At 35.9% G+C, this 27,725-nt stretch overlaps 1 protein-coding gene across 1 annotated transcript in view; it reads left to right on the top strand.

The window, feature by feature from the left end:
- THSD7B (thrombospondin type 1 domain containing 7B) overlaps positions 1–27,725 on the top strand; it is a 699,268-nt gene that overhangs the window by 154,350 nt on the left and 517,193 nt on the right. The window contains exon 3 of the mRNA XM_040645418.1: positions 19,012–19,257. Within this exon, the coding sequence (XP_040501352.1) occupies positions 19,012–19,257 (246 nt within the window). The remainder of the gene's footprint in view (positions 1–19,011; positions 19,258–27,725) is intronic.

Here is a 27,725-nt window from a genome sequence, read left to right as displayed (position 1 = left end):
CAGAATATTCCCAGTCCCTTTTCCCCATCCCTTATAACACTGCTGTCATTAATTTCACTTACCCATAACCCATAATTATTCAATACATTGTTGTTATAATTCTGAGCAAATTGTTATCTATTACCTTCTATTCAACAGTTCTTCTTTATTTATGGAGTTCCACGTTTCTGACCTGAATCATTTTCTTCACTCTGAAGAACTTCTTTTTAACATTTCTTTCAAGGCAGGTCTATTGATGACAAATTTCCTAAATTTTTGTTTGAGGAAGTCTTTATTTCTCTACTTTTGAAAGATAATTTGACTGGATATAGAATTTATGTTGGTGGGTGTTTTTCTTCCAACACTCTACTCTGTTTTTGTTTGAACAGTTTTTAAAATTAAATTGATACAATTCTTATCCTTGTTCCTCTATAGCTAAGATGTTTCTACTTTCCACTCCAACTCCCCATCCCCAGCTTTTTCTCAAGATATTCTCTGTCTTTGATTTTCTGTTTTGAATATTGTATGCTCTGGTGTAGGTTTTTTTTTTTTTTTTTTTTGAAGTTTATCCTGTACTTTGTGTTCCCTGAGCTTCCTGAATCTTTGGTTGTTTGTCATTAATTTTGAAAATTTCTCACTCATAATTACTTCAAATATTCCTTTTTTCCTCTTTTCTTTTCTTTCTTTTACTTCCGGTATTCCTAGTACATGGATGTTACATTATTTGCAGTTGTCCTGTAGTTTTTGATATTCTCTTTTGTTTTTTTTTCAATTTTTTTTCTCCTTTATGTTTCAATTTTGGAAGTTTCTATTGACACTTTTCCAAGCTTAGTGATTCTTTCCTTAACTATGTCCAGTTTATTGATGAACCCATCAAAGGGCATTCTATATGTCTGTTTTAGTGTTTTCAACTTCTGTCATTCCCTTTTGATTCTTTAATAGAATTTCCATCTCTCTGTTCATAATATGCATATAGCATTGCATATTGTAAATTTTTTTATGTTAGAGCTTTTAGCATATTAATCATAGCTGTTTTAAATTACCAGTATGGTAATGCCAAAATTTTTGCTATATGTGAGTTTCTTTTTTTTTATTTTAATGTTTTTTTATTATATTATGTTAGTCTCAATCTGATGCTTGCTCTGTCTTTTTCAAACTGTGTTCTTTGTCTTTTAGTATGCTTTATATTCTTTGGTTGAAAGCTAGACCCGGTGTACTAGGTAAAAGGAACTGAGATAAATAGACTTTGAGTATGAGATTTTGTATTTATTTGACTGTGTTTGCTGTAGTTATGGGGGTGAAAGGCTAAAATTTTCTTCTGCTGTCCTTGTTATATTTTTTCTCCTTTTTCTCCTTTGTTTTTGGGTTTCCTTAGAGAGTTCTTCCTAATTAAGGTCTGGTACATGACGTTTGTTTTATTATAATTCTCCGTTATTGAGCTGGAGCCTCATTAGTGTTATGTTGAATTTGGGGGAGAGGGGAAATGTTTTATAGTCCTATGATTTGGTCTTAATCTTTTATTGAACCTGTTCTCCCAGGATGTGGACTTTAAAAATGCTTCTCCCACCTCACAAGTTTTTCCTTCCCACTTAGGTAATATGGGAATGCTGGAGGGGGCAGGAGTTGGGTATTTTCTTACCCCAGATCAGTTAGGCTCTGGTAAAATCCCATTTGGTTAGGCTTTGGTAAGATAGTTACTTTTGGGGATGGGCCTTTTAAAGATGAATTTTCTGGGTATACTTCAGAATGACTTCTTTTCCACTCCCCTTGATGGGAGCATGAGAAGATTTTTCTTTATCGTGAGAACTTGGTCAGACTTCTGGAGGTGCAACTCATGAAAATACAGGATTTCTAGTAGGACTGGGCCCTCCTGAAGTTTCTAACTGTAAAGCTCATCTACACCAACACCACGAGCAATTTGTTAATCGCAGTTTAAGTTTTCCTACCCTGTAGTGGCTCCAGTTGCTGTTCTGGAATGCTCCCAGTAAGTTTTGATTCTCCATATCCACCTGTTTGTCTCTCCACTTTTTGGGACAGTCATCAGTCCCATGACTAAATTCTCCGATGAACTGAAGAAAAGTTGTTGATTTTTCATTTGTTTAGCTTTTTTCTCTCATTTTGATGACCGCAACGACACCTTTCAAGCTGCTTAGATGCTGGAATAGAAACCAGAAGTCACCATGTTCTCTTTTGAGTTCCAGGCAGTATATTGAACAAAAACAACTTTTTAAAAACATTATCTCATGAAATTTATACTATTTATTTCATTGAGTCATCAAAGAGTTATGAGATGACTCACATACTATCATAAAATGTTTAGTTCTTAGGAAAATATGGTGGTAAGTGGCAACATTTCTGTTTCTTTACCTTCTACCACAATGTACAGAAACATTACCCTTGACATCTTTGAGGTCATGTTGTTGACAATGTTGTCTAATTTTTATCTAACCTGATGGATCATGTGGGCATAGTCCACCAGAATTTTTACTAAAGTGTTTCAAATCCATCTCTGCAAAGTACACATTTTTTCCCTTTTTTGTGGATCTGATACATTGAAGAAAACACTGTTATTTTTGTGTCTGTTGACTTCTAGGATGAACTGTAAGTTTCCCTTAATCAGTAAAAATTGTCCTAAATGATGGATTCCTTTTATGCCAAACTTATATCTACCTTTACATTGCTTTCCTTTCAGTGGTCTCTGTAAGGACAGAGGACCTCTGTAAGGACTGTAGGGACAAGTGGCATTTTGTTCCCCTTGTTTTGATTTTGGCAATGGCTGGTTGTCGTATAATTTAGAATAGGATGCTTCCATAATGGAAGCTTCTGCTTGTGCCTTGCTGGAAAGTCACTTTCACAATCTAGGACACCATAGAGGTTTAATTAATGTCCTTTACTCGTTCTCTCATTGATTACTGTTAACTTTTGATAATCACCTCAAGCAATTTTCCCTTCACACTTATATTTGCAGTGTGGTAGTCAATTGTATTACTCTTGGTGCCCTCTGCTCCCTTATCATTGATTTGCCTGTTGGGTTTAAAGATCTTTTGTTTTTAGGGGCACCTGGGTGGCTCAGTCATTAAGCCTCTGCCTTTGGCTCAGGGCGTGATCCCAGAGTTCTGGGATCGAGCCCCACAATAGGCTTCTCCGCTGGGAGACTGCTTCTTCCTCTCCCACTCCCCCTGCTTGTGTTCCCTCTCTCTCTGGCTGTTTCTCTGTCAAATAAATAAATAAAATCTTTGGAAAAAAAAAAAAAAGATCTTTTGTTTTTAATTGTCTCTTTGCATACCCTATTTTTTTTCTTTTATTTTGATGGGAGTATCTCTGTGGTTCCATTATTACATTTTTAAATAGATGTCCTACGGCCTGTTCATTTTTTTTTTTTCAGTTATCAGTGAAGCTGTTATTGAACCTTTACAATTCCTAACTTAGTGAAATAAAATGTCTTCTTTATTCAGTTTTTGGTTTTGTTTTACTTTATTTCTTTTTTTGTTGTTGAAGTAGAAGTGCGTCTGAATTGAGAAATCTGAGTTTATAGTAGGCAGTCTGTTTATATGAGTAAAAAATAGTGATTCATATTTATTATTTTGGTGAATAAAATTCAAATAAATGGGCTTTATTTTTATTTTAATATAGAGAAACATTTGGCAGAGGCCATCTTTTAAGAGCTGTGAGCATGTGGTACATGTTAAACGTACTTTAAATTCTCAGGCCTCTATGCTTAAATAAATACTCTGTGATTTCCCTTGAAAAGAATTCCTGAAAGGTAATAAATTTTGACTACAAAAAGAATCCTATCACTAAAGCTCAAATCTCATTGTTACTTTGCTTTTTTTTTTTTTTATCTCTACTACCAGAGTAGATTTAGAAAGAAGTTTTCTATTCTTATCCCTTTCAAAACATAAACAAATGCTGACCCTGAATATAAAATTATTTTCATAATTTGGTTTTTGAAAGTGGTAGAGAATATTTTGTTGCTTTTGTTGTGTTCGTGGGGATGAGAATAGAGAACTTTCTTTCCTGTTTTTTCTTTTCAGTTTACTTTCAGTTTTGGGTTTTGTTTTCCTCTTCTCATATGTATTGATTTAATTTTATTTTTAAAATATATTGAACATTAACATATTTCTGAAATCAAAAGTATACATAAAGTTACTGGGAGGAGCATTACTCCCTCTTAATATCTTTATCCTGCGTCTCCTACGTTTTGTAGATAATTGGTGCTCTTATTTTCTACTTTATCCTTCTATTTTTCTTTATGTTTTCTCATTTTCATTTCTCTCTTACAGAGTAGCATACTGTATAATCTCTTTTTCATTTTCACCTAATATTATTTTCTATAAATTGTTCCATATCAGTGATTCAAGATCGCCCTCATTCTTTTTTTTTTTACAGTTGTATACTATTTCATTGAGTGTACACTATCGCTTATTTGAACAGATTCCTATGCTTAGACATCTAGGTTTATAATATTTTGCAATACAAATAATTCTTCAATAACTTTGCTCATATATTTTGATATTGTTGGAGGTATTTCTTCAGGATAAATTCCTAGAAGTACAATTGCTGGGAAAAGAATAAATATATATGTTCGTTTAGATATTGCCACATTCTTTATGGGAGTGATGCCATCTTGCATTACCATCAACATACTTACAAAGAGGGTATATTGTCAAGCTTTTGAACTTTTTCCTAATCTGGAATGTGAGAAATGGTATTGTAATAGGATTTTAATTTGCATTTCTCTTGCTATGTGTGAATTTGAGTATTTACCCATATATTTAATTGGGTCCATATTTATAGACCATTTTGTGACTTGTCTGTTCATGTTGCTTGCCTGTATTTCTATTGGCAGTTTTATCTCTGCTTTCATTTTCAGATGTTTGTAGTTAGAGATACTAGGCTTGTATCTGTAATATATGTTCTTCTGTTCTCTCAGTTGGCACTCTGTGTTTTGACTTTGTTTACAGTGATTTTTGTTATGCAAAAGTTTAAATATTTTTTACATAGTCAAATTGACAGGTATATTGCATTTGGAATTTTAGTCATGATTAGAAAACTTTTCCATGCCCAGTTTAGACGTACCCATGATTTCTCTTAGTGCAAGCATAATTTTATGTTTTACATTTGAATTTTGCGTCAACTTAGACTCTGTTCTTGTGTGTGATGTGGAAAATGGATTTAATTTTATCTTTTTCCAAAAGTCTTTCCAGTACATTTTCCATTTATAAAAGACTCTCTCTTTGACCCTGTAATTGAGAGAATATCTTTGTCACATATCACGTTTCTATGTGTAGTTGGAGTTCTTACTGGGGTCGTATTCTATTTTAGTTGTCTATTTATTTATTTAAAAGATTTTATTTATTTGAGAGAGCAAATGAGTGAGAGAGAAAGCACAGGAGCAGGAGAAGAGGGAGAGGGAGAAGCAGACTCCCCACCGAGCAGGGAGCCCAGTGCTGTCCTCCATCCCAGGACCCTGGGATCACGACCTGAGCTGAAGGCAGATGCTTACCCAACTGAGCCACCCAGACACCCCTTAGTTGTCTATTTATGAGCCAGTCCCTAACTATTTTAATTAGAGAGGCTTTGCCAGTATAATTCAATATCTGATAGGACTAGTTCCTCCTCATAATTGTTCTTGTTCTGTATTTCTTTACTATTGCTTACAAAATTTATGATCAGCTTGTCCAGCTCAATAAAATAAGCTCATTGGAATTTTTGTGATTAAATAAAATTTATAAATTAACTTGGAAAGAAATAATACCTTGGTGTCAAGACATCCTAACAAAAAACAAGGGTTATCTTTCCCTTTGTTTCAAGTCTATTTGTGTGTGTATTTGAGATATTTTATAGTTTTATTTATAGGGATCTTGAACATTTCTTAAGTTGTTTCCCTAAGTTTTATATTTTTGTTGGTGTTATAGTTGGTGTTTTTGTCATCCATTACATTCTCTAAGTGGGTAATACAAAATGCTATTGATGTATGTATGTTAATTTTATAACTTGGAGCTTGCTGAGTTCTTTTATTAAATGAGTCATTTTTTATCATTTATCTTCTGGTGCTTTTCAAATATACTGTCATGTTATCAGCAAATAGAGATAGTTTTGTATATTCTTTTCTCATTCTCATGCCTTTGTTTTCTCTGGTTTAATGTACTGAATGCAGAAAAATCTTAAATAGTCGTGAAGATAGTGCATATTCTTACCTTTCTCAAATCTCATTGACAGCGCTTCCAGGATTTCCCCATTAAGTAAGATTTTGTTTTTAAGATTGAGGTATTTATCAGTTTTCTATCAACATTGTAACGAATTAGTGGCTTAAAACAACACATTTATTATTTTGTGGTCCTGGAGGTCAGAAGTCTGAAATGGATCTCACTGGAATGAAGTCAAGCTGTGAGCAGGCTGCAGTCATTCTGGAGGCTCGGGCAGGGAATTTCTGTACCTTTTCTAGCTTACCAAGACCACCTGAGTTCTTTGGCTGGAGGTGTAGTTTCTTCAGATCTTTTTCTGAGATTTCTCTGACCCTCACCCCGTGCATCTCTCTTTTACTTACAAGGAAACTTCTTTATACATTGGGCCCGCCAGACTAACCCAGCATAATCTCCCCATCTGGAAATCCTTAATTTAGTCATCTCAGCAGAGTATCTTTTGTCATTTAAAGGAACATATGCATACGTTTGGGGGACCGAGGCATGGAGTTCTTTGGGGGGAGAGGCATATTCTGCCTGTCACAAGGGGTGCACGTGTGTGTGTGTGTGTGTGTGTGTGTGTGTGTGTGGATTCAATTAAATTAAGGAAGTAGCCACCCACTCCTCTTTTTTGTCAAGAGTTTGTATTAGAATGAATATTAAATTATGTTGAAGGCCTTTTTTAGAATCTTTAAAGATAAACATATAAACATAAGATTTTTTTTCTTTGAATCTATTAATTAAGGTGAATTAATTAAGGTGAATCAGTATATTTTCCAATATTGAGCCATTTTTGCATTTGTAACACATACTTCACTTTGTGGTTTTCTTCTTTTTGCTCTGTATACCAAGTTGAGATATGACAATGCTTACTTCATAATAATAATAATATGGAAGTTGCCCTTCATTTTCTATGTTCTAAACAATTTATATAGCTTTGAGACTCTCTGGTCACTCAAGGTGTGGTAGGATTTCTTTGTGAAAACAGCTAGACCTGATACTTTATCGTGTTCTTTGAATATTGTCTCTATTTTTTTCTGTGGACACTGGTCTGTTCAAACCGGGAATAGTTTCGATAGGCTATATTGTTAAGATAAATGACGCATTTCCTCTAGATTTCCAAATTTACTCGCATAGATGTATTACCTGTATAGAATTATTTACCCTGTGTCATTTTCTATTTTTATATATCTGTCCTTTCTCTCTTCAATTATTATTTAAAATAGTGGTTTGTCTTTTGGTTGTTTTTTAAACAAAACAAGATTTTGGATTATGAATTTGATCTACTGTTGTTATGTTCCCGGCTTCATTAGTTTTTTGTTTTGTTTTTGTTTTTTGTTTTGTTTTTTTTTTTGGTATGATGCTATCTTATATTTGTAAGATTCTTTTTATATTTAAAAGTACTTTTTTTAAAATAATTTTTATTTTGTCATATTAGTCACCATACAGTATATCCCCAGTTTTTGATGCAATGTTCCATGATTCATTATTTGCATATAACACCCAGTGCTCATGCAATATGTGCCCTCCTTACTACCCATCACCGGCCTATCCCAGTCCCCCACCCTCCTCCCCCCTCCCCTCTGAAGCCCTCAGTTTGCTTCATTAGTTTTGACATTTTTCTTCATTATTAACTTCCTTATGCTTCCTTTGCATTTTTTTGTTCTTTTTCTAAGAAAGGTTTTTGGATAGGATATTTAATTAATTTATGTTAATCACTGTGGTATTCTATTTTGTAGAACCTACTGATATTTTCTTCGTGTTGTAATCTATAAGTGATCTTTATGAATGGTCTCTTTGCGCTTAAGAAGAAGGTTTATCCTCTGTTATTGGTGTATGTATGTACCTTACTAATTATACAATTCAGGTTTTTTAATATCTAATTTTTTGTCCACTTCTCCTCACTTAGACTAAAAACAATTGTTAAATTCCATATTATTAACATTTCTGTTTCTCTTGCATCTTCTGTTTTTTTTCTGTGCACAGTTGCTCGTATTATTTGGCACGTAGATATTAAAAACTGTTATATCTTCGCTGTGGAATGTAGCTTTTCACATTATGAAGTATCCTTATCTGACTCTTCTCATCATTTTTGGCTAATGTTACTTTATCTGATACGAGGGTTGCAACACATGCATTCTTACTGTTTCCATTTGACTACTAAATCTTAGTTTATCCCTTTATTTTTAGCCTTTTTGAATCACCACATCTTTAAGTATGTCGCATATTCACCAGCAGAATGGAGTTGGGTTTCACTTTATGAGTCACTGTAAACATTAAATTTCTTTTAACAGATGAACTAACCTTCACATTTGTTGATATGACTGTTGGCATGGCTTATCTCAATTCCATCATCTTATGTTGACTTATAGTGTATATCATTCATATTTACGATGTGTCTTTTTTTGGAGTATACGTTTTGCTTTTAAATTTAGTTTTGCTTGTATTTTTATTTTAGGGATATTTTTAGGGATATTAACTCTTCTTATAGTGTCTTTTCCTCCCCTTTATCTAACCTAATCTATTACTATGTGTTATGTTAGTTTTAAATGACTCTTACCTATTACCTGTGATCTTATTCTAGTTTCCCATTTTTCTCTTTCTTATCCTTCCATATTTTCGGTGAATTCTTTCTACTTGTCAGAACAAATAATGTTTACATATTATTCTTCTACCCATGACTCCACCCTCATTGTTGTCTTAGTGTTACAGTTACATCTACGAAATGCTTACGCTCGGTCCTTTAGCCAAATTGTCTTTGGCGGGATGCAGTTCACCATGCAGTAGTGGAAAGTCACAGTGAAAAGTATTTCCTGAATGGCACGCATTAAAAACTATTTGAAGGCCAATTTAGCAGGATATAATATACTTGGTTCACATTTTCTCTTTACCTTTCTTGAAAATTCACTGCAGCCTTGATCTGTGTGTTGTTTCCGAGAACTCTGTTGCCAGTTTAGTTTTTTGGCATTTGTTAGTTATTTCATTGTTTCGTCAGATTACTTTCCTTTATCTTTAAAATCTAATAGTTTCACTAATATGTGAAAGGATGCTATAAATGTAAGATATTTTATGTAAGTCCTGGCAGCCACAGAGGAAAATCCTATAATAATTACCCAGAAGAACTTGATGAAGACAAAGCATACTGACCAAAAGACATCAAAACACACACAAAAAAGTCAGTGAATAAGAAATAAGAAACATTGACTCTACAAAACAACAGAAAACAATTAACAAAATATCAACAGTAAGTCCTTACTTAACAATCGTTATTTTAAATGTAAGACATATAGAATGGCAGAATGGATTAAAAAACAATATCTAACAAAAAGCTACCTAGAAGAGACTCACTTTAGCCCTAATGATATGCATAGACTGAGAGTGAAGGGATGGAAAAAGATATTTCAAGCAAATGGAAACCTAAATAAATAAATAAATAAATAAATAAATAAATAAATAAATATTTATATTTATATACCTTCCTTATATCAGACAAAATAGACTTTAAACTAAAAATGGTAAAAAGAGACAAAGAAGGTCGTTATGTAATGATAATTGGGTCAATACATCAAGAAGATATAACAATGATAAATGTTGATGTGCCCAGTATTGGAATACATAAGTGTGTAAAGCACACACTAACAGAGCTAAAAGGAGAAATAACCAGTACTAGTCAGAAACTTTAATACCCACTGTCAACAATGTATAAATCATCCAGACAGAGAATCAATAAGGAAACAACAGATTTGAGCAGCACTATAGACCAAATAGACTTAACAGGCACACATGGAGCATTCTACCCAACAACAGCAGAACACACATTGTTTTCAAATAAGCATGGAAAATTTCATAGGTTAGAACACATGTTAGGCCACAAAACAAGTCTTAGAGAATTCAAGAAGATTGAAAGTATCTTCTCTGACCACAATGGCATGAAACTTGAAATCAGTAACGAGAAGAAAATTAGAAAATTCACAAACACTTGGAAATTTGACAGCGCTCTCCTGAACAACCAGTGGATTGAAGAAGTGAAAGGGAAAATAGAAAATGTTTCTTGAGACAGACAAAATTGGAAAAACAACATACCTTAACCTATGGAATGCAGCAAAATCAGTTCTAAGAGGAAGTTTATAGCAGTATATGGATATATTAAGAAGCAAAAAAAAGATCCTAAATAAACACTGTAACTCTACATTTTAAGGAACATGGGAAAGGAGAAGAAACTGAGCCCAGAGTTAGTGGAATAAAGGAAATAAAAAAGATTAAAGCAGAAATAAATGAAATAACAACAGAAAAATGCTAGAGAAGATTAATGAACAGGGTTGGTTATTTAAAAAGATAACGAAAACTGAGAAACCTCTAACTAGACTAACCAAGGAAAAAAGAGAAAAGCCTCCAATTTAGAAATTATAAATGAAAAAGGAGATGTTACAACAATACTAGAGATGTTGAAAGGATCATGAGAGGCCACTATGAACAGCTATAATCCAACAAACTGGACAACCTAGAAGAAATGGAAAAATTATTAGAAACATACAATTTACTAAGACTTAATCAGGAAGTAAACCAATTACTAGGAAGGAGATGGAGTTAGTAACCAAAAAGCACTCAATATAGAAAACCCCAGGACTAGATGGCTTCTCCGATGACCTTTACCACACATTTGAAGAAGAATCAACACCATTCCTTCTCAGACTCTTCCAAAAATTAAGAGGAGGGAACCATCCCAAACTCATTTTATGAGGCTAGCACCATCCTGATGCCAAAACCAGAAAAGGACAGTACTAGAAAAGAAAACTATAGGTCACTATCCTTGATGAATATTGATGCAAACATTCTCAAGAAATACTAGCAAACTGAAATTAGCAACACATTAAAAGGATGGTATGCTGTGATCAAGTGGGATTTATTTCTGGGATGTAAGTATATTTTAATTTGCCAATCAACGTGATACATCACATTGATAGAATGAAAGAAGAGAATCATATGGTCATCTCAATAGATACAGAAAAAAGCATTTGACAAAATTCAACATCCATTCATGATAAAAATTTTTAACAAATTAGGTATATAAGAGCACAGTAAAGGCATTATATGAAAGGTCCACAGCTACCGTCTTACTCAGTGGTGAAAAGTTGAAAGCTTTTCCTCTAACATCAGGAACAAGACATGGGTATCCACTCTTACCACTTCTGTTCAACATAATACTAGAAGTCCTAGCTAGAGCAATCAAATAAGAGAAAAAAAAAAAGGTATCAGAATTAAAAAGGAAGAAATGAAATTGTCTCTACTTACAGATGACATGTTTTATATATAGAAAATCCTAAAGATTCAAGCAAAAAAACCACTGTTAGTTCTAATCAATGAATTCAGTAAAGTTGCAGGATACAAAACAAACATTCAAAAATCAGTAGCATTTCTATACACTAACACAATTTTTGCAAAAGAAATAATCAGTCCCATTTACAATAACACCAAAAACAATAAAATGGTTAGGAATAAATTTAACTAAGGAGTTGAAAGATCTCTGTACTGAAAGCTATAAGACATTGATTAGAAATCAAAGAAGACACAGATAAATAGAAAGGTATTTCATGTTCATGGGTTAGAAGCATTAATATTGTTAAAATGTCAATACTACCACAAGCCATTCATAGATTATTCAATTCCCATCAGGATTCCAATGGTATTTTTTACAGAAATAGAAAAAAAAAAAAAAAACCTCCTAAAATTTATATGGATCATAAAAGACCCCAAGGATCCAAAGAAATCATGAGAAAGAAGAGAAACGTGAGAGGCATTTCCAGCTATATTATAAAGCTGTAGTCATCAAAACAGTATGGTACTGGAATAAAAACAGGTAAATAGACCCATGGCACAGAGTTAAGAGCCCAGAAATTAACCCAAATATATATGGCCAAGTAGTATTTGACAATGGAGCCAAGAATACTCAATGAAGAAAAGACAGTATCTTCAGTAAGTGGTGCTGGGATAATTGGGTATTCGTATACAATAGAATGAAACTGAACCTATATTTCACACCACTCAACAAAAATGATCTTAAAATTGATTAAAGACTTAAATATAATACCTAAAACCGTGAAAATCCTAGAAGTAAGCTAAAGAATTAAGCTCCTTGACATGGGTCTTGGTAATGATTTTTTTAGACATAACACTATAAGCACAAGAAACAAAATAAAAAAAAAAATGGGTAAGTGGGGCTATATCAAACTAAAAAGCTCTGTGAGGGAGAGGTAGAAATGCAGGAGGGTGGTCAAAAGAGACAAACTTCCAGTTTTAAGATAAATAAGTACTAAGGATGAATGTACAGCATGATGTTACAGCTAACACGGCTGTATGATACATAGGGAAGTTACGAGAGTAAATCCTAAGAGTTCTCATCACAAAGAGGATTCTTTTTTTTTTTTTTTTTTTTTTTTACTTTTTTCTTCTCTTCTTTCTTTTCTTATTTTATCTATCTGAGAAGATGGGCATTAGCTAAACCTAATATGATTATCATTTCACAATAATGTAAATCAAACCATCAGGCTGTATGTTTTAAACTTACACAGTGATGTATGTCAATTACTTTTCAATAAAACTGGAAAAAAATAAATGGAAAGGCATTTAAATAGCTTAGTTTTATTTTTATTGAGAATCAGAAAGAAAAAAAGTTAAATAACTGAAGTACGGCCCTCTTAGTTGTATATTCTAACCTAACATAAACATAATTTTTGTTAAACAAGACGTCATTTACCTCAGGTTCATTTGGCCAAGTAAGGTGGTTATAGAAAACAAGTAAACTCATAATCTTCCAGCTAAAATTTCTCAGTAATGCTTAGTATTTTTTCTTAGTAATTTTAAATTCTTACATTTTCAAATTTGTCTTGCAGACATTTTAGTCCACTTTGTAAAGCATCCAGGGAGTTCATGTAAGACGTGCTACGTGCCTGTTTTTTCTTCTTCAGGCTATCATTCTTATTTTCTTTTCAGATATCCCAGTTAATTTGATGTGTGGCAGAAAAATGCCACCAGTTTGGAGTCAAAATCATTAAAATAGATGGCATATACTCTGTTTTCCCAAATGTGTTCTTTTTTTTTTTTTTTAAAGCCTTTCTCAGTTTTAGTTTATTTCTCTTCATTTCCCGTTCACCTTTTATTCCCTGGTGTTATTTTCATGATGTGATCTTGCAATCATTCTCTAAGTTAGAATCTGTAAGCTCTGGAAGCAACCGTTCCCTTGTTAGTCTGCTATCATTTGGGGAAGCTGCTACCATATGGATAGCAGTGTTCTTGCTAAACAGTTAGAATAACTGTGCTTCCAAATGGCCCCAGTTAGTTGCGGTTTCACTTCTATAAAACTAATTTTTTAACTATGTAGCATATTTTGGAGGTGTTAGATTTTATAAATATTACACAATGTAAAATAAGATTAATGGAAATGAAAATAGTTCCACAATATGATACTTTACTCGTGCATGTTTAATTACTTCTGGCTAGTAGTTCTTCCACGTGTAGAGTAGATTTGGCTCCTCAGGAATTTGTTAATTTATAGATTGGATCATTATGTGGCTTTCACGAAGCTCTGTGTCAAGTTAACTTTTCAGGCTTCTTGCTAAATATGGCAAAACGAACATAATCATTTATCACTGCTATATTCTAGAACCCCACTTAACTAACAGTAAAGGAATAAAAAAGATATAAACTCTCAAGGACAAATAGAAGAGGAACAGATATGACAGCTAAATAGAAACGTCAACAAATTTTGGGAGCTGGAAAGCAGATGGATGAGCGGTAATTTGCCTAGCAGAGTGGAAAAAGCTGAAAGCTCCCTTTCAGTGGGAAGTTCTGCAAGAAGCAGATCCGCTTACGTGGCACAGACGTACGAGACACAAAGCTATGTGTTTATCACATTTTTGCCTCTTCCATAGCACATGGAAAGACATTTCACCGTCTTCTTTGCAGTTACAGTGGAGCCATTTGACTGATTTGGCCAATGAAATGGAGACAGAAGTAATGTAAGCCACTTCTAGGCTAAAGTTATAAATCACTTTGGGCCATCCCCTACTCTGTCTTTCCTTTCTAAAGGTGAACTTGAAAGCCATGTATTCTGGATGGTGAGTGTATAAGATGGACACAAACTGGATCTTTTAAGTGTTCAGGTAGAGTGCCTTCTTGGACAGTCTATACTGAACTGTATACAGAAGGAAAATGAACAATTATTTTGTTAAATCATTCAGATTTCAGGATTTGTTACCACAGTATAGCCCTATTGGATTCTGACTAATACAAGATTCTTGGAAGGCTTAACAGTTATAGGCACTAAGTAACTCTGAGGATAAATGTCTTCAATAGGCCTAAAAGTTACCCCTTTACCTGCAGAATGTAGTGTAAGTGTGAAAATCGTTCTGTGAACATGCAGAGTGAGTGAACATCCATATATAGTTTGTGAGAGTGCCCTGACAACTCCCTTCCTCCAGTCAGCTTTCACAGAACGAACAGCCAGGTCTATACAAGGAAGCAAGGGACAGGGGAATTCCCATCTTGGGAAAAAGGTGAGCATTAGTCAGTCTACCATAACGGACAAACAGTGTGGATGGCAGTTCACAGGATAGGATGTCTGAATAGTCATTTAAGATGTGAGAGGAATATAAAACTCAATGGTAAGCTCAAAAAGCAAATGTACTTTTCGAATATTTTGGAAAAAAAAAAAACCCACCAAGTCTTATAATACCTTTGGGAACATGTAAGAAAGGAAAAATCTCACAATACCTAGTACATTTGGTATATGACTATTTATGGCCTAACTCAGGGCAAATATACTAAAGAAAATATTTTACACATGTGTAGTACAGAGACATATAAAAAGAGGTTCAATGCATAATCCTGTGGATTTGCAAGAAATTAAAACAACCAAAAGGTGCGCTAATGGGAAAATTAATAAATGAATTGCCATGTACTCATATTGGAATATTACTAATAAAAATGCACACTATCTGTATTTATCAACATGATAGATCTAGAAGTCATAATAGTGAGGTAAATAATTTCCAGAAGTAGTGTGTTTAATAAAACAATTAAATAAAACTTTTAAAAACATGCAAGACAATGAATGCTATAGATATTTATGAACATACACATATTTAGTTAAAGTACAAAAACATTGTAGAGAATAATAAAAATCAATTTCTGGATAGTGGTTGTGTCTGGACGAGAGAGCTAGAGATGGGATTACAAGGGAGACAGGGGACTTCATCGGAATTTGTAATTTTTTATTTATTTTACAAAACCTGACATAAATGTTAACCTTTGCTAGTAAAGTCTAGGAGTATGCATTATATTACTCTACTTTTCTGAATGTTTGGATATTTAATATTATCTTAAAGTAGTAACTGAAGTGTTGATGAAGGGAAGATACTTTTCTGTTGAGTTTTATTTTATAGGAGTTTCTGTCCTTGTTTTCTAAATAAAGAGATTTCTCTCCATTTCCAGAGGAAGTAAGAATTACTAGAGTAATTTTTTATTTCAAAGAATTCCTTTACAGTGAATACTTACGAAGTAATTTACAAATGACAACATGTTCTGTAAATGTCAAGGAGCTATAATTACCATAGCACCTTTTTTTAAAAAAGACACATCCACAGTATATGTCTGTTTTATTAAAAGACACACCACCTTCTATGAAAGGACTGATTTCCATTTTTGTGTGTAGACAATAATATTTGTTATGGGCTTTGGTTTATAAGGTTATTCTACTTATACTAAAAGTTACTATGACTGTGGTGGGTGGGGGTGAGTAAATCACATTTTATTATTCTTTTTTCCTGCAGATAATGAAACTAAGTAGCCAAGAGAGGCTAAGGTTGTGCTAATGTTTTGTGATGCAAAATTCAGGACCCAGATATTCCTTATTCACAACTTAGTGCTTGTCCCCTGTTCCAGTAAAATGGAATCTCACTGATCAGAATAGACCAGGGCCCTCTGTGGACTTTTACTTTAACCAAGAAGGTACGCTTGTGAAAATAACGTCAAAAATAGGAGAATATGTGATCAGTGGAACATATGCTCTTCCTAATTCCAAAAATTAGGGGCCCTTTTCAAAAATGTAAAAGTCCCTGATTAATCCCTGCAAATCCTGGCAAGTCTTGTTATCCAGTCTACTGAGCCAGTAGGAAAGTCACTTTGGGGGGCATGAGCCACAGAGAGTGAAAGCTGGTAAATGGGAAGAAGCAAACCACCACTTCAGCTGTAGACAGAGAACTGCCTAGTGTGGGACCTTCTTTATAAAAGAAAGAGGAAAGTCTGTCTTGGCAATTAAGACTTTTTTTTTTCCCCCTAAAAACGCACAACTAGAAAATCTCCATTAAATTCCCTATTACAGTGCGAGGGCTGCCTTAACACAGTATCCCTGACTGGGTGGCTGAAACAACAGAAATTAATTTTCTCACTGTTCTGGAGTCTGGAAAGTCCGAGATCAGGCGTCGGTAAGGTTGGTTTCTTCTGAGGCCTCTCTGCTTGGCTTGTAGACTGTTGTCTTCTCTCTCTGTCTTCAGTCTTCCCTCTGTGTGTGCCTGTGTCCTAAGCTCTTCTTAGAAGGAGACCATTCATACTGGATTAGGGCCCACCCTTGTGAGCTCATTTTAACTTAATTACTTCTCTAAAGACTCTTCAAATATGCACAGATTCTGACGTACTGACAGTGCTTCGGTATATGAATTTGGAAGACAATAACAATTCCTGAAGAGTGAAAACCTAGAAACTTCTTGATCAACATGTTCCCATTGTGTTTTACACCAAAAGAGATGGTCCTCTCCCTACCTCCACCACGCACAGAGATAGTACATACTGACATAGGTGGGGCGTTTTCAAGAGAGGCTCTTCCTACTGTGTCTTAACCTGAAGCTCCCAAAATGTTACATTGGAGTGAGTAATGGTAATGAGGTATACATTGCCTTTTTCACTCTGAAGGGAATAATATGATCTGAATAGATTTTACACACACACACACACAAACACACACACACACACATACATATATACAACCAAAGGTTCATCTTATGTCACTGTGACTTCTGAAAGCCACACGAACTCTCTGTGGCTTCATGAAGGATATCAATATGGAAATCTCACTATAATTTGCATGAATTTGAGTATGTTTTATTCTCCTCTGCACATCACTTTCTATAATCCATTTCTCTCCTGGTGGCTCCCTTATCAACATATTTTTGTATATCAGAAACATAGAATCATTTTAATACTTCTCTCTTTTTAAACACATGCACAGGAACCATTACCAAATTCTGACTATAACTCATTACTCCACCAGTTTTCACAGGCCCACTTTTGGAAGTCGGTATTTGAATATATATTGACTTATAGTCCTGTCAAAATCATCCTTTTCTTCCCCAAGGTCATGGATGCTTTTGATAGAATAAGGAAATGCTAACAACAAAAAGGTGGTAAAAAAAAAAAAAAGACTGCCAATTAATATGTGAAGTATTACTTCCTATAGGAGTCTAACTTATTTTCCTCCACTTAAATTTATTTAATGCTCAATTAAATTTGAATTTTTTAGCCCATGATATGAGGCCTTTCCAGAAATACGTTTGAAGAACCCACATACCTAATGTTTATTTACTTTCCTCTCTGAACTTTATGCTTTATAAATTGACAAATTTTTGACAGTTGACAAATTGGCTTTTACTTACCCCCTTTGGTGTGCTTATAAATGTTTAACCCCCATTCTTGGGGGTTGGGCATCAGGTAGGGTGGGGGTGGGGGGCTTGATTTGTAGCATTTGTTGATTTCTGTTGTGTAAATACTCCTACCATGGCCAATTTTAAGTTACCTGCATGAAATCAGCTGGCTTGCAAAATTCCTGAAAATTTAATAGTTAGTTCTTGTGAAACAGTACATCCAGCACTGGCAAACCACTGGTTTCCATCCTCACAAAGTTTCATATCAAGGCTTCAAATATGCTATTTCATTGGCCTAAAATAAGTCTTCTTTCTATCCCATTAATCTTTAAAAAAATGCAGCTCTAATGTCCTCACTCTTAGAACCTCCCCTCCAGCCCCCCCAGCCCCCAGGCCTTCCTAGGTGGTCCATCACTGCCTCATCAACTTTTCTCCTCATCATTATAAACACTTTTATGTTGAATTCATCCCATTATCCTATCTTTTTATTTACCTGTTTCCCAATTAGACTGTTAGTATTTGATAGCACCTGAATTTTGCAAGGAAGGAAATTGATGCTCAGAGCCCAGCAGTGTGGGGGAGACATGATAGCACATTGGTTTATTTTTTCACAGCCCAGTATGTAAAAGAATGGATAGATTAATACTCGACAGCTTACCTGTACCTTTGTTTGACCTTAGACAAATGATGTAGCCTTCCTGAGTCTATTTTCTACAGATGGAGATAATGATACATAAACTCATGAGATCGTGGTGAGAAAGTGCCTGTGAGATGCAGTGGAGTGTGTGACACCTTGGGAACCAGTCAACAAATGGCAACTCTAGGTTATATCGGAGGTGAAAGCACAGTAGAAGAGCCTCACTTATTTCTGATAATGCTTCAGACAAAGTTCAGGGTGAACTCCTCTTACACTTGCGTCTTGCTAGAGTGCAATAACTTCACGGTTTCGGATAAAACAGAGCATACGGTCTTATTTTCATTATTTTGTCATGATGCCTCTAACATTTCTTTTAAATCCTATTTGAAAGCGCATATCAAATTTCAGGTTTGTGTTTTGTTTTTGTTTTTGTTTTTCTCCCCGTAACAGGCACATCATAACGTTGGTTGCATCCATTTAATCTATGCCCTACTGTTTTTTGCTTTTGTCTCTTCAGCCTTTGCGTGCAAGACTCCTTCCCTTTGACTGTCCAGTCCTGCATCATGCCAAAAGACTGTGAAACCACTGAGTGGTCCTCCTGGAGCCCCTGCTCCAAGACGTGTCGTTCAGGAAGTCTCTCACCAGGATTTAGGAGCAGGAGCCGGAATGTGAAGCACGTTGCTATTGGGGGTGGAAAGGAATGCCCTGAACTTCTCGAGAAAGAGGCCTGCATTGTTGAAGAACTCTTGCAGCCATGCCCCAGGTATTGCATATTCTTTGGCAGGAGTATTCAGTGTTCTGTGTAACCTCATTCTATGTGGGATAGGGATGTTAGCAATATAACAGTAGCTGCGACTCATAATTGTTGAGTCTTTACTCAGTATTGAGATCCACACGAAGCAGTACAGCACAGTGGGCTGTGCTGATTCCCTGGGCTCCAATCCTATTTCTGTGACTTTCTAAATTTGTGAATTTCTGCAAGTAACTTAAATCTAGTGTCTTAGTTTACTCATCTACTAGCAGTATTGACTTCATCCATCACCTGGCACATAATAAATGCTCAATAACCCTTAGTTATCGTTACCTGACATGTCACACCTAAATTTTATGACAACCTAGGAAGCTATTCATAACATCTTCATTTTGCAAATGAGGCCGTTGATGCTTAGATTAAATAGTTTTTGAGGTTACATAGATAGTGGGTGGCTACGCCCTGATTCTAATGCAGTTCTGTCTCTAGAGGTTACTGCTACCCTGTGGCATTGTTTCTGATACAGAATCCCTAAGGAGCCAGAGGATGTCGGGAAAAGGCTTGACCTAGATTAGTAGCTATATTTTAATATTTTTATATTGGTTATATTTTGCCTGGCTGTATGTATAGCCCTTGGTGTGAAGGCCTCCAGTGTATTTTTCTCTGGATTGTTGGCTCATGGTAGGGCAGGTCTGATAATGACAGAAGTCATTTGGGGCTGTCTAGCTATTCAGAAGTCTTTTGGGGATAAATTTGTGGTAATTCCTGCTGGATAGCTGCCCTGAGCTCTGTCTGTTAAATATGTAGCTATTTTAGATAGACCTTTTCTATAGTTTCTTATAGTTTGTAAGATTCAAGAATCACTTCCCCAGTGAAAAGTAAAATGAGGTAAAAAAAAAATTATAGTTTCTTGCAGAAATTAATCAATAACTCAGTAGGCATTATTGATGGGCTTAGCTGTTCCTTGCATCTGAAATTATGTTTATATGGGGTGAGGCAGGGCTGGAGGGATAAAAGGGTAAGTTGTCAGAATCTTAGCCACTCACTTCTTCCACTTCACCATTGAAATTAGTGTAGGGGCGCCTGGGTGGCGCAGTCGTTAAACGCCTGCCTTCGGTTCAGGGTGTGATCCCGGCATTCTGGAATCAAGCCCCACATCAGGCTCCTCTGCTGGGAGCCTGCTTCTTCCTCTCCCACTCCCCCTGCTTGTGTTCCCTCTCTCGCTGGCTGTCTCTGTCAACTAAATAAATAAAATCTTAGAAAAGAAAAAAAGAAAAAAGAAATTAGTGTAGATTCAGCTCCTTACATACTGAGTGTTCGTTTCTTACCAGGATGACCCCTTAGATTCATATCATTCGGTACCTCAAAAGCAGAAAACGTAGATGTAATTTATGATCCTTTACAGATTAACTTTGTCTCACGGAATTCTCCCTAGTTGTGTCGAGTGAGTATGTGTCTGTTCTTTAAAAAACATTGATATTGAGGGAAAAATGAGATTGGAAATGACATAAAGCTTGAGATCTTTGTTCCTTTTGATTCTGAACAGACTTGGATTCAAATTGCATCACTATCATTTATTAATTGTGTGTTTTGGGGCAAGCTATACAACTTCTCTAAGGCATTTCCCTCTTCAATAAAATGTGTCTAATTATACTGCCTATGTTGAGGACTAAATACATACAGACTGGGTATATAAAGTGTCCGTCTCGGTGCTCAGCGCATAGGAGGCACTACAGAGATGGCAACCCTTGTTGCTGTTTGCAGGTGTGTTCATTTCTTCCAGAAAGGGAATCCCTCCTTTCCTTGGAAGGCATACTGTAGTAATTTAATGGCGTAGGAAATTATTTCTTCTGGGTAGTGTGAAATCTTTTTCTCAATGGAGGCATACTTCAGAAGGGTTCTCAATGCTAGGCTTCCATAAGTAGAATCTGGGTTTAATGATGAACTTGACTTTGATCCCTTTTTTCTTCATTCCTTTCATGAAACGGCTAGTGACCTTTTTCAGATGTTGACTTATAGACATCCCTCCTTTTTTTTTTTTTTTTCTCCTCTTTGTTAAAAATTCTTACACTCTCTTGGGAGTCAGAGCAGCTCTTCTCTGATAATCAGAAGAAAGTTGAATTGCATCTACATTTGTTAAATAATGACTACCTTTTATTGAGGACCTACTGTCTGGTCCTCAATAACTATATCAGAGATTTAACAAAGATTATTTAGAAGAACATTAAGTTTATCATCAAAATGGGACACTTTTGTGGTAAGATTGATGCAAATTGGTATTGCTCAGATTTGAATTGAAGTCTCTTTGGCTTCAAAGTCAATAGTCTTTCCATTACTTTCATGATGGTCATAGTGAAGGCACATACCCAGATGAAGGTATGTGTACACATAATCGTGTGTTTATATGTATCATGTTTTCTAACAAAATAATGTAGAATGGTGATAATTCAGGATGTACCCAAGGTGAATTTCTTTATTGATCTTCATTTGATTGAACCTTAACGTCTGAAAATAGGTCTGACAAATTTCATTGGCAATGAACCTGGCCCTCTAGTTTTGCTGTTTGAAAATGTTACTGAATTTGACATTTTTAAAAAACCGTCTCAAATAGTGAATTTGTAGGAAATAGGAGTCCTTGAAAACTCACTGAATACCAACCAGGGTTTCCTAGGGAGAATGATGTGTTAGTGACTGATTCCAGGAGAATGCATAAATAACAGCAGAATTAACATTGGCTGACATTCTTATTTGTCTGAAATCTGAGCTGTGGCCTCTACCACAGGAAAGCATAAAGGCTGTGTCCTAACTTTTGTTTCTAGTGTGACATTGGTGATTAAAATTCATTGTGAACAAGGGAAATGGGAACATCTATTAGGAAACAAAAATGCCCATTTCTCCTTTCCCAGAATTCATGAGCAATTCCTATACATCAAGCAATCTAATTCACCATATTTCTCCCCAGCAGGAAAATGTACATTTCTGTGACTTTTCATAGTGTTTTTTTTAAACTCTCTCAGAATGCAGTTTGGCTTTTACCCTTCTACCATCTGTGCTGTAAGAGACGTGCTCATCCATTCAATAAATGTACCTTGACCTCTTGGCTATGTGCCAAGCACTATGTTTAATGTTTGTGATATCTCAGAGAACAAAATAGTCAAAATCCTCTCCCCCTCATGGGGCTTAAATTTTAGTGAAGGTACACCAAATAAGTATAATAAATAAGCTATATACTGTGTGCGTGAGCTGTGGGAAAAACAAAAACATTACAGTAGGGTTGCTGGGGTGCTGTGATGTGGGGTCAGCTCAGGTTACAGACCTAAGCAGGGTCATTACAGGAGTCTCATTTGAATAAGCTGGATATGGTGGGGGAACTTGAAGGAAGTGAGGAAATTAGCCTTTCAGACAGCTAGGGGAAGAATATTCCAGGAAAAGGGAAGAGCTAGAGAAGCACCCTAGGTCCTACATATTAATATTGCTCAAAAATTTCTTTAGTTACCTAGCTTTGGAGCTACTCTTCGTAGCATCTGGACTCCACTGGTCAGCAGTTTAGCTCTAAACACTATGAGTGCCAGTCCCTGAGGTGTGTTCCCATGAAAGGAATGGTGACCAAAAGGAGCCCATTCTAGAAGTGCTCCCTGAGTTCCTTGGGGCAACTGGCTTACGTAAACTTGAAAGGAGACAGAAGCTAGTCTATGTTATGCTACCATGGAAAATTATAGAACTATATAAAGAAGTTAGCATAGTATAGCCTTACTTCTCTTTTCAACAGTATGTTTTTAACCAAGACATTTATAGACTCCAAGAAACCCCTTTATTCCACATTTCACAGTCTACTTGTAAGTTTATGTCCCCTTCCAATATAACACTAAGCACTCACATTGTATATTATGAGGTGGGCGTAGAAATGAGAGAGACAGGAGGAATCTGCTTGTCACTTGTCACCTTCTCTCTTGGTGTGTTTATCTCCTGTCATTAGGCTTCATGATCTTAGGCATTATGTTATTCTCTACCTCAGAACATTGAAAGGTATGTGTTTTATAAACTACCTTGGTACTTGTGTCTTTTCTTATGTCCTGATTAACATCTGAAGTATTAGGTCCTACCTCTCAACTCAGAGGATGGTGAAAAGCATGCTAAGACTATAAATAATGTGGCCCTGTTTGCTAGATAGTATAAGGAAAGCATTTTCAATGCTTAATGTCGGATAACTGAGGCATGACCTGAGCCACACTGTGGTTCCAGCTCCCTTGTGTTTACCTAGACAGCCCATTCTGGCCGAATACATTGTAACATACAAGAATATTGAAAAATGTCAACATCTTTCTTGAAAGTGACACCTCGGATGACCCACCAGCAACTTCCATCACTTCACCAGGAGACAACAATTTTCATGCAAAAAATGGCTGTTCTGCCTCTTAAGTGACCATTTAGAATTTGAAATTGAATAAAAGATAGCACTATTAAAAGGTGACAGTGACCAATGTAGACTAAAACTCCTAAGAAGATCTGGAGGCAGAAGTTGTATGGTTGATACAATTACATATCCTGTGTGATACAACCGCACAGAAAAGCCCATTTGTATAACATTGTCTCAGTTCTTGGGTCTGGCACTGAGTAACTGGGCTCTCATAATCCATCCCTCCTTATCTCTGGGATGTATGAATTTACCCTTATTATGATCTATCTGTGCAGACTCATACGGAGAGTTGTATCTGGGTCTCCTGCAGACTACTTTGATTTGTTTCTACAACGACTCCCTGTGGCCAGCCTGTTTGTCCCTAACATCTCTTTAAGGCACCAAACCCAATTTTAGATTTTCTCGATAAAATTCTTTTTCCTTGAGAAAACTCTGGGGTTTCATTGATGGATCTTTATAGATGATACTGAAGCCAGAGATAGAGCGAAGGAAACGGATGGCAGCAGGCAAAACTTGGCTTGGTTATTGGCCTCCCTTGCCCACTGGAACTGTGTAAGTGCTGGCACAGGGTTGGTGTGTTGTGAAGAAATGTTGATCCAACACCTGCTTCAGCCTGTCACTGTGCTAATTGCTGGAGAATTCAGGAAACAAGAAAACTTTCAGTCTGTGTTCACTTAGTTCATGCATCTTAAGAATCTTGTAAAAAAAATCTTCTTTGAATTATGAGGGAATTGTCTCTCGAGAAGTTGAAAAGATTGTTAAGTCAAAAATGCATTTACTCTACCTAACCTCCCAAGCATCATAGCTTAGCCTAGCCTATCTTAAATGTGCTTAGAACGCTTATATCAGCTTATACTTGGGCAAAATCATCTAACACAAAGCTTCTTTTATAATAATATTGAAATCTCATGTAATTTATTGACTACTATACCGAAAGTGAAAAACAGAATGGTTATATGGGTATAGAATGGTTGCACGTGTATCTGTATTTTACCCTTGGGATCATGTGGCTGACTGGGAGCTGCGGCTTACTGCCACTGCCTGGCATCACGAGAGTATTGGACTACATAGTGCTAGGTGAAAAAAACATCAGAATTCAAAATTCAAAGTATGGTTTCTACTGAATGTGTATCACTTTCACACCATGACAAGTCAAAAAGTTGCGCTGCTGTAAGTCAGGGACTCTCTATAACATTACTCTTTAAAAACTAGAGTATCCAGAACACGATGACCATGTTCTTTAAGAGTGTTTAATAGTTGGTTACGTTCTTACAGATCACCCCATATCTAAGAATGTGGCTTTTTTGTTTATTTACTTTTTTCCTAGAATGGGTAGCACTTATAAAAATGTCTGGTTCATCGTAAATGCTCAGAAAACAATGGATGAATGAATGAATGAATGAATGCTCGTATGTAGGGCAGTTCCAGAACAATATTATGCACAGGATACTTTCTTCCATGATTATACTTATTATATAACATGTGTGAAGGATTCAAAGTCATTTCTTATAAAGAGCAGCTGAAATTGGCACCGTCAAGGAGATTAAATAAGAACATCTACCCAGAGCAGGGATGGGCACATGAAGCTTGATTTGACATGGTCCCCAATGGCCGCCTTGCTTCTGCTAACAGTGTGTCTGGTTTTCCAGATAAGAAGTTTCTGTTTTCATTAGGTTATAAGAGTAGCCTGAGAAAGGGTGAGGGATGAGATCACCATCTGAATTTGTAAAGTTCTCCTTCCAGAACAGCACGGCATGCATATCACCTGCCACATCTTCTGTATCCTCCCCCGTTGATCATCTGCCACAGCACTAACACCCTGTACCTGTAGGAACTCAATACATTTTTGAAATGAATTCATGGATTCGTTAAGGATGCTTTTTTTTTTTTTTTTTTTAAACTGTTTTAATTAAGCAGCTTTTCTGTAGCACTTGAGGAGTAAAGGAGTCATGACCTGGAGCCCTCAGGAGACTCTGCTTTAGACAAGAAACTATAGTTTCAAAGAATCTATAAATTGTTTCAACAGAAGAGGACTGATGCCTTTTTATTGAGTCTGTCTTTTACTGGTGCATATTGTTTCATGAGTCCCCATTGTGCCACTTTAAGTCCTCTTGGATGGAAGATTTGTTTCCCTGTTAGTGTGAGAAAGTTAACGTACTGCTAAGTGCTGCGCACAGCGGTAGAAGTCTATTCATAATACATATGTGGAGTTTGGCTAGCGGAGCCATCTGCTGGAGGGCAAAGAGCTCCGCACTTCACTCTGCACTTCATTCATAATCAATAGTCCCACTCTAGTCAATAAAAAATTACTAGAGCATAAAATATATAAAGCTTGATCTATTCCCTTTATTTTGGTCGTCTGTTCAGCAAAAAATGACAAGTTAATTCTTTTCTAAATGCATTTGCAACTTTAAAAGGACAACAGACATTATCATAAATTAGTCATGCCGCAGTACACTGATTTTTAATATACACACATTTAATTTGAATACCTTGCACTGGGGTTTCAATTCCAAGAGTGTTTGCAAATCTATATGTGCTTAGTCAAAACATGACCATTAACTAATGCAATTATTCTTTCAATCTGTCATCATTAAATCACTTAACATTCTGTTCCATGTTGCTTTGCTTTAAATCCAAGTCTTTAGAAGGAGAAAAGAAATCCGCACTTTGTAAGCACTTCTAAGCCTTGTAAAGTGATAAAGCATACATTCTGAAGGGCAGAGGTTGCTATAAAACTCTGATGGGCCTGCCATCCTGTTGCTATTAGAATCACTTTATGTCACATTAGTAGGATGGAAGTCTTTTAAAAATAGTCACTAAACATGCCTACTTTTCTAATTTTGGCTTTGCTAATTTAGGATGTCTCTACTCATGGCTTCACAGCAATGAATCCATTCCTTACTCCTTCTGCCCTCCCCCCTTCCATTTGAAGAATAGTTTGAGTACAGGATTCCTTGAATTAGACAACACCACTGTCTGGAAGACAAGCTGGTTACCTCAGCAATTGAATTTGGGGGCCTTGAATTGCTTTTCCTTGTCCAGAATTTGTCTCCGATATTTCGTAATGGGAATATGTATTTCTACCATTAGAAATTTCTCTCTTTGATTTAATCTTGGTTTCTTCTTTAAGCTGTATGTACCTCCTTTGATGATAACATATTTAATATTAACTTTTTTATCATTTATTTTATTCCAGTATAGTTACCATACAGTATTATATTAGTATCAGGTGCACAATAGAGTGTTTCAGCAATTCCATACATCACCCAGTGCTCATCATGACAAGTGCACGCCTAACTTTTAATATGTATCACGTGGATACATTTTTTGACCATTTCCTAAGAGGAGACCTACATTATGGGGAACATATGAGGAGATTGGGCACTGAGTTTCAGGCATGAGAGAAGGATTTGGAAGGCAGATTCTAGAAGGTAAATGAAGAAAAACTGAATTTCACAGTTACAATACACGATTGCCCTGATCTTTGGGTTCTTGTCCCCCTTCCTGAGTTGTCTCATTTAAGAATTCAGTGCCAACAAATTGTGATGCTAATACTTGGGGAAAAAACAATTTGGAATCGTTCTTCATTCCTCCCTTTCTCTCTCATCCATATCTAATCCATTAGAAGCTTTCCCTAACTCACAGTATGTCCTGAACCTCGTCACTTCTCACCACATTCGCTGTGACCGCCCCAGTTGAAGCCACCATCATCACTCCCAGATGAGCAGAGTCCTCCAGATTTGTCTCCCTTCTTTACATCCTCCATCGTCTTTTCTTCACTTGGTAGCCAGGGTGATCCTTTAAAAATTTAAATCATACCAAATTACTGTCCTCCTCAAAAGTTTGCAATGATTTCCTAGCACGTATGGAATAACACTCACACTCCCAACTCTGGCCTACAAGGCTCTTTATAGCCTGACTCCTGACTACTCCTCACTTCCTTTTCCTCTTATCGTGACCCACCTGGCCCGGCCACACTGGCTTCTGTGATGTCCTAGAAAGTGCCGAGTACTCTTCCTCCCTGGAATTTTGGGCATGCTCCTCTTTCTGCCTAGAATGC

The sequence above is a fragment of the Ursus maritimus genome, unplaced genomic scaffold (genome assembly GCF_017311325.1).
Source record: "Ursus maritimus isolate PB19 unplaced genomic scaffold, ASM1731132v1 scaffold_1, whole genome shotgun sequence".
NCBI classification, from domain to species: domain Eukaryota; kingdom Metazoa; phylum Chordata; class Mammalia; order Carnivora; family Ursidae; genus Ursus; species Ursus maritimus.
The sequence above is the reverse complement of the archived record's forward strand: the minus strand, read 5'-3'. Positions and strand labels throughout refer to the sequence as shown.